Below are 6794 nucleotides of genomic sequence, written 5' to 3'. Positions count from 1 at the left end.
TGTTTGTATGTATGTATGTCTGTGTGTATGTGTTTATGTCTCTGTATATGTATGTCTGTGTGTGTATGTATGTTTGTATGTATGTCTGTATATATGTGCACCACATCTGCACTCACATTGATCCCCTGGGACTGGAGGTATTGCTGGCTGTAAACTGCCATGTAGGTGCTGGGAATTGAGCCTGGGTCCTCTGGAATAGTAGCTCAAGCTCTTAACCACTGAACCATCTCTCCAGACCCCATCATAGGATATTATATGGATAAAATGAAGTGAGAAAGCATTCCAAAAGTAAAGCAATACAAAGTAGATAGTTTAAAGAAAAAAATTGTTTTGCATGAATTGGAAGATATAAGATTTCACCAATCTTTAAACTGTACTGAAACACCAGGTGCTGTATAGCCTGGGTTTTGGTATGTTAAAAGGGACCTCTGAGGACAGTTGACATGTCTGTTCCTCCCACTTTGTTCCTTTCTCGTTGTGATAGTTTCTGGGTTTTCCAGATGAAAGTTATTTCACAACTTTACCTTACAACACAGCTTGAAAATCTACCTACCAATGCTTTTTTTCCCTCTCCCACCTTTTTTGCCTTGAAAGGGTGCAACCATTAAGAAAGATGAACAGACGGGGGCAATCACCGTGGCCCGGATCATGCGGGGAGGAGCTGCAGATAGAAGTGGTGAGAACCAACCTCTTTACTCATTGAATAAGGACGGTATGTATGTGCCCATCGTCACAGTTCTGGGGAGGTGGAGTCCACAGGCCAAAGTGTGACCAGATCTTGGTGTACTGCACACCAGTAGGAGACCCATTCTCAATGACAGGTAGTTCATGCTTGTGAGGAATGATGCCAGATTTGACCACAGGCCTTTACACAGACTTGCACACATGAAATACATGGCATGTACACACTCACACTAAATAAAAGTAGTAAATAATAAAAATGATTATTTTTTTAGGGTATCAATAATGGGCATTTCTAGATAGAAACGAAAATACTGTTATTTGATTTACTATATTCATCATCAGAGAACAGCATAATCAAAGCACATGAGCTGTGAAAGACAGTTTCTTTTCTTATATTTAAGTTACTTTAAGTAACATCACGGTGTCATTTTGTGACACTGTTGATTTACCAGGTTTTGTATTTGTCAGGTCTTATTCACGTGGGTGACGAGCTGAGGGAAGTGAATGGGATCCCAGTAGAAGACAAGAGGCCTGAGGAAATAATACAGATTTTGGTAAGCTGTCAATTCATTGTAAATCTCAGTGAAAATTGAATCACTGTGCTTTAGGCTTCTTAGTATGATTTGGATTCGGCCCTCCAGATCCGAAGTGCTGCGCACACTTAGAAACACTTTTGTACATGCAGTGTCAAGATTTTCATTTACATGAATGGAGGAAGCAGTAACGATCTGAGATAAGGTTACAATATATGCAGGATTTCAGACCAGTGTGAACAGATGTTATCCACACTGCTGTTCATGAGGCTTTTGCCTCTGCCCACCCCCATTGGTGCTAAAACTTGAGTGAAATTGTTTTAGGAATGGGAATTGTTAAGTCTTAACGTTCAGGTGTCAGGGTAGGAGACTGCCCCTGGATATATGAACATGCAAACCTACAGCAATAGAAGCTCCTGGCACACCTCAGCACAGTTGTCATCATAAATGTCCATTAACAAGGAGGTCTGCCCTCCTCTGAGACAATCAGCAAGTATCTGTGGGTCATGTGAGCAGGCACTCAAACTGACTTTAAGTCTTTCAGTGGACTTGTTGTTCATGATGTTTATCCCACTACCAGAATAAAACTGACCTGACTGTGCTTGGTTTCTTTTTCTGATGCATATTGCTGCCAAATGAATCCCATATTAATAACTACAGAAACAACAGCATCTGGTATCAGCTTTTTATTTCACCAAATATGGTTACCAACACTTAGATGCTGGGAGTTTGTCTTTGTGTGAACTGCTGTAGGCATTGACCCTTGTGCTCATTTCTAGCCTTGTTCATCATTTTGTGTGTTTCTGTTTTGATGGAACTTAACATGAATGGCAGTTGATGTATTGCTACCTTAAGTGCACAGGATTGAAAAGTGCAAAAATGGTCTTTAAATGACCTGGCGTACTTTAGAGCTTTCTTGTGTTTCTGGAATTTCTACAAACGTACTCTTCTGGTTTGGTCTAAGTAGAATGCTGTACATTCCTAGGCATGTTTAGCTCTCTACCTATCTGTTTTATTTCCCTCCAGCTCTCTAATGGCCCTTTCTTTGATCCCCAATACCAGAGTCAGTCCCAGGGAGCAATTACATTTAAGATAATACCCAGCACCAAAGAGGAGACAGCTTCCAAGGAAGGCAAGGTAAGTCTTCAAAATACTGTTTGCAGTGGGGAACTTAATGTTATTTTTTTCAACTAATACATATATACTTTGAAAATAACCATTTCTTATGTCTAAGTTGCAAGAATGCAGACAGCTTCACATTTTTCTCTCCCATGTATTCCTCACCTCCAGATGTTTATCAAAGCCCTTTTTGACTATGATCCAAAGGAGGACAAGGCAATCCCATGTAAGGAGGCGGGGCTGTCTTTCCAAAAGGGAGACATTCTTCAGATTCTGAGCCAAGATGATGTGACTTGGTGGCAGGCGAAGCACGAAGGCGATGCCAACCCCAGAGCTGGCCTGATTCCCTCCAAGCACTTCCAGGAACGGTGAGCTGCTGGCACAGTGTGGTGACCTTTCTTCAAATGACTTTCCATTCCCTGCAGAATATCACTCTAGCACAGTTATGATAAAATTGATAAAATGAGCTTCAAACCCTGCCTGTGAATCTGTTTTCCCTTGGGTTTGGACTTGGAGCACTGTTTTGTCTAACTCATGACTAATGGCCAACAGTACTATGACAGTACTAGGTCCTCCTAGGTTGTTGTGAAAAAAGCAGGCACTAGTACATTTAGTATCTGAGTGTGGGCTGCAAGGAGAACACATAGTCATTTCGGGAAAGGAGAGTAACTTTAAAACTTGGGAAGTATCAGATTTAGTTCATTTGAACAGATTGCCTTGTATTCCTTCAAGAGCTTCCTTGTGGATTTTATATTTTGGTGCTGTGTTAACCTTGAACCTGTGCTGAAAGTTGATAGGCCCATTGACCTTTTCTTTCCCCAGGAGACTGGCGCTGAGAAGGCCAGAAATAATAGTCCAGCCTCTGAAACTTTCCAACAGGAAATCATGTAAGTTTGTTAATAAGAATGCATGGAAACCTGATCTTACTGTTGGTTTCTGACTGTTAAAGCAGGTACTCCAGGGAGGTGCTCTGGGAGGGGGATCATATTAGCCTGCAGGATTCATGAGCCATCATTTCTCAGAAACCCAACAGACAAAGACACAGTAGGGACAGTAATATGAATCTTTGCAAGAAAAAAAATATGGTAGGTTGTTCATTGTGATGTCTGAGACAGCCGTCAGTAACTTCGACTCTTAAGGACTGAATCAATAAAGCCTACCGTACAACTCTGTTTTTGTTTATTTGTTTGTTTTGTATTGCCCTAAGCCAGGAGGTTTGTGGTAAATTTTATTTCTCAGTAAAAAAGAAGGACAAACAAAATAAAACTGTAGTTTTCCTGGGCATAAAAGCCTTCATGCCTAAGAGCAACCATGCTTCTTAGTTCCTTATCTACAAGTCACAACTGGGAACTTGATTCCATTTGCACAGAGTTGACAAACCAATGGAAGGAAAGTGAGAGTAAGGACTTACAGAATTACTGAAAGAGAGGGCTTGGGGACATTCTGTTTTTCAGTTTATCCTTCCTTTACCTTTTCTTTATTTTATACCCTCTCGGGTCTCTAACTTATACACTTCATCTCTCTAAATGTTCCATGTGTCTGGGCATTTTAAGACAGAAAGAGAAACAAAAAACTGTCTTCCCCTTTAAGAAAAATAGAGATTGCATGTTAAACAGTGAAATGAACAAATAAATGACCCTGAAATCTTATACCAACATCTGTTTTTAGTCTTGTTGCATTTTTCACATCTCCTGTTATTTCCTTCAGTTTGCAGACACATACAGCTCAGGAATCACGTAGTAAGAAAGCCAAGCTTCAGCTAAGTGTAAATCTCACAGCAAGCCAGTATACACATACACCAGTGAATAAAAAGCTTGTTTGCTTTTGCTGTGTCTGGGTGGGAGGAAGACACTCTTGCTGTAATGCACGTGGTGGTCTGAAAAGTCAGAAGGTCTAAGGCTGATGGTGCTTTATTTCTAAGTGTGGTAGCTTTTTCCTTGTTAGCTTCTCTAGCTTCAAGGAACTGAGCCTGGTTGTTGGATGGGAGTTTGCATAGTCGGCATATATTCAATGCTTGTTAAATGAAATATGCCACTAAACAGTGAGGGAAATGAGACTACACTCAAATTTGAAAATGTATTCAGCTTTTAACTAGAGGGAACTTGGAAGCATATCGTTTGAACTAATTGGGAATTTTCATCTATTTTGAAAATGAGCTGTGTTTCTTTAACGAACTATAAAAAAGGGGTCTCTTCTTAATTGCTCTCTCAACTTGGTGTAAATGCATGTGGGTGTGAATGTGTGGCTGTGAAGGGAGAGTCCTGGTGTGAGCATGAACTGTAGTGGAGGCTTTTGTCCATTGTTTGGCATCATTTCATTTTCATGTTAATATTTAAATATTTGGATCTGCTGTCTATTTATTCCAAGAAGTATCTTTATCAAATTATCACCTTAATTTGTTTGTTTGGTTGGTTGATTTTGTTTTATCTCTTGAATTCCACTCAGCACAGCCTGGGCTTCCTGTCCCAGCACTACAAAACAAGAGAGACAGAAGTGGGCTTTCTGGCCCTTCCTACTTGCTCTTTCTTCTCCTCCTCTTTCTCTTCCCACCTTTTTTCTTGAACTCTTGGTTCTTGGGTTTTTGAGACAAGACCTTGCGGTGTAGCATCAACCTCATGAGCTTTTTGTCTCAGCTTACGATGCTGAAATTAAGGCCCATGCTTCTGTATTTTCCTTTTTTAATACCTTGATTTTTATTCACTAAGAGATGTTATTTGCTTTTTTATTGTTCAAGTAAATCTGTCCAAGATTATGCAAATAAACCACCAGCATATTTAAAAACAGCATTGCTCAGAGAGCCTGTATCTTTTATTCTCAGAGATTAAAGTTCCGTTTGAAATTTCTGTGGCTATTTTCTACAGAAATGGTTGTGTTAGCTCTGGATATTTTCAATGACAAGAAAAAGCACGTTAACTTATGTGTCATTCTGTTTTGTCTGTGTAGCCTTTGTGAGTACTGCCTGCCTCAAATGCTGAGCAGTTTTAGAGTGAGAAACTCCCATTGTCATACCCTTTCCTACACTACAAGACAGTTTTAGGAAGAAAAATAGTAGGTAGAAATGATGTTCAGTTCTTGAAAGAAAGTAATTGATGGGGCTGGAGAGATGGGCGGCAGCCATGAGCCCATGCTGCTCTTGAGGAGGACAGGTCTGAGCGCCTGCACCACACAGCTCACAGTCGCCTCTGTCCTCCTTGGACACCCACATATATGTACATACACATACACACTAATAGAGCTTTTTAAAAAAGTATTCTTCAAAGTAGTGATTTGTAATTTTATGAAAAAATACAATAATGAAACAAAGTTTTTTGAGAATATGGTCCTATATAGCCCAGGCTGGCTCTGAACTCTCTGTACACCCAGGAATAACCTTGACCTCCTGATCCTCCTGCATCTACTTTCTGAGTGCTGGGTTTAACAGTGTGCTGTACCACACAAATAGTTTCTGAAGTGCTAGACTGCAACTCAGGGTGTTTTGCTTGTTATAGAACACTCTACTGGCTGAGCTATATCCACAGTTCCTAAAATGTTTTGAACTAAAATTTAAGTGTACTTCAGACCCAGGAAGTACAGCATGCACTGACTTAGATTTCACCATGTATTAAAACACATTAAATCACTCAGTTACCACTTATCACAATGTGATGGTTTATGTCTGTAGTTTTACTCCTTATTTTATTCCTGTTTCATACAACTGGGAAAAAAAAGAGTTCATAGAAGATAATTCCAGAACCCTATAGTGACTCAGTTAACATTAACATAGAACACAAAAGCAGGCAAATTCTAGTCATGTTATCTTTTCGTGTGTCTTTGTACTAGAGTTCTTGTTCTTGGCTTCAATGAAAATGAAACCAAGAAGATACTAATGAGCTCTCCAGACTTTGAAACTAGCATTTTTGTACAAAACTCCAGGAGCATGTGTGGGTGGCATTCATCCTTGGTGGATCCATAGCTCTCCTTAAACCAAGAATTCTCAATATGTATCCAGAAAATAGGCTTCTCAAACAAGAGTGTTTGCTTCTTCAACAGTCCTGAAAACTAAGACAGAAAGAACTCTTATAATGAAAGTATTCTTAAACCTTGGGAGCTTGTTACAGAGATCCATCCCCTCTTCTCTCTTTGCCTCCCACCCCAATTTTGAAAAAATTGTTTATGCAACAAAAAACTAAACTATAACCAAAAATATTCCCCACTGTTTTCACAGAGTAGCTCTGTACCTGTGACACAGACAGAAGGACATATGTAAGTGTCTGATAGCCTCCTTTGATAATGACCACCTTTGGGTTATTTCATCAAAGAGGCAGCAGCTGCTCAGGCCCTGGATCTGGGTTAGTGTCTCCAGTAGTAGCACATGGGAGTTCTTGATGATAAAGAGTTGGCAGCTTGTGTTGAAATAGGAGCGGCGGGGCTGCGTCCCCAGCACCCGGCCGCCCACATGGCTAGCTTAGCTTATGCCCC

General features: G+C 40.2%; 1 protein-coding gene across 4 annotated transcripts in view; it reads left to right on the top strand.

The window, feature by feature from the left end:
- Mpp7 (membrane palmitoylated protein 7) overlaps positions 1 to 6794 on the top strand; it is a 273759-nt gene that overhangs the window by 201880 nt on the left and 65085 nt on the right. For all 4 annotated transcript variants that reach the window (XM_026783024.1, XM_026783023.1, XM_026783025.1 and 1 more), the window contains exons 7-11: positions 595 to 676; positions 1153 to 1238; positions 2280 to 2354; positions 2508 to 2704; positions 3159 to 3223. In XM_026783024.1, the coding sequence (XP_026638825.1) occupies positions 595 to 676; positions 1153 to 1238; positions 2280 to 2354; positions 2508 to 2704; positions 3159 to 3223 (505 nt within the window). The remainder of the gene's footprint in view (positions 1 to 594; positions 677 to 1152; positions 1239 to 2279; positions 2355 to 2507; positions 2705 to 3158; positions 3224 to 6794) is intronic.

This window comes from Microtus ochrogaster, chromosome 16 (assembly GCF_000317375.1).
Source record: "Microtus ochrogaster isolate Prairie Vole_2 chromosome 16, MicOch1.0, whole genome shotgun sequence".
Lineage (NCBI taxonomy): Eukaryota > Metazoa > Chordata > Mammalia > Rodentia > Cricetidae > Microtus > Microtus ochrogaster.
Note: the sequence above shows the minus strand (reverse complement) of the source record. Positions and strands in the feature narration are given on the sequence as shown.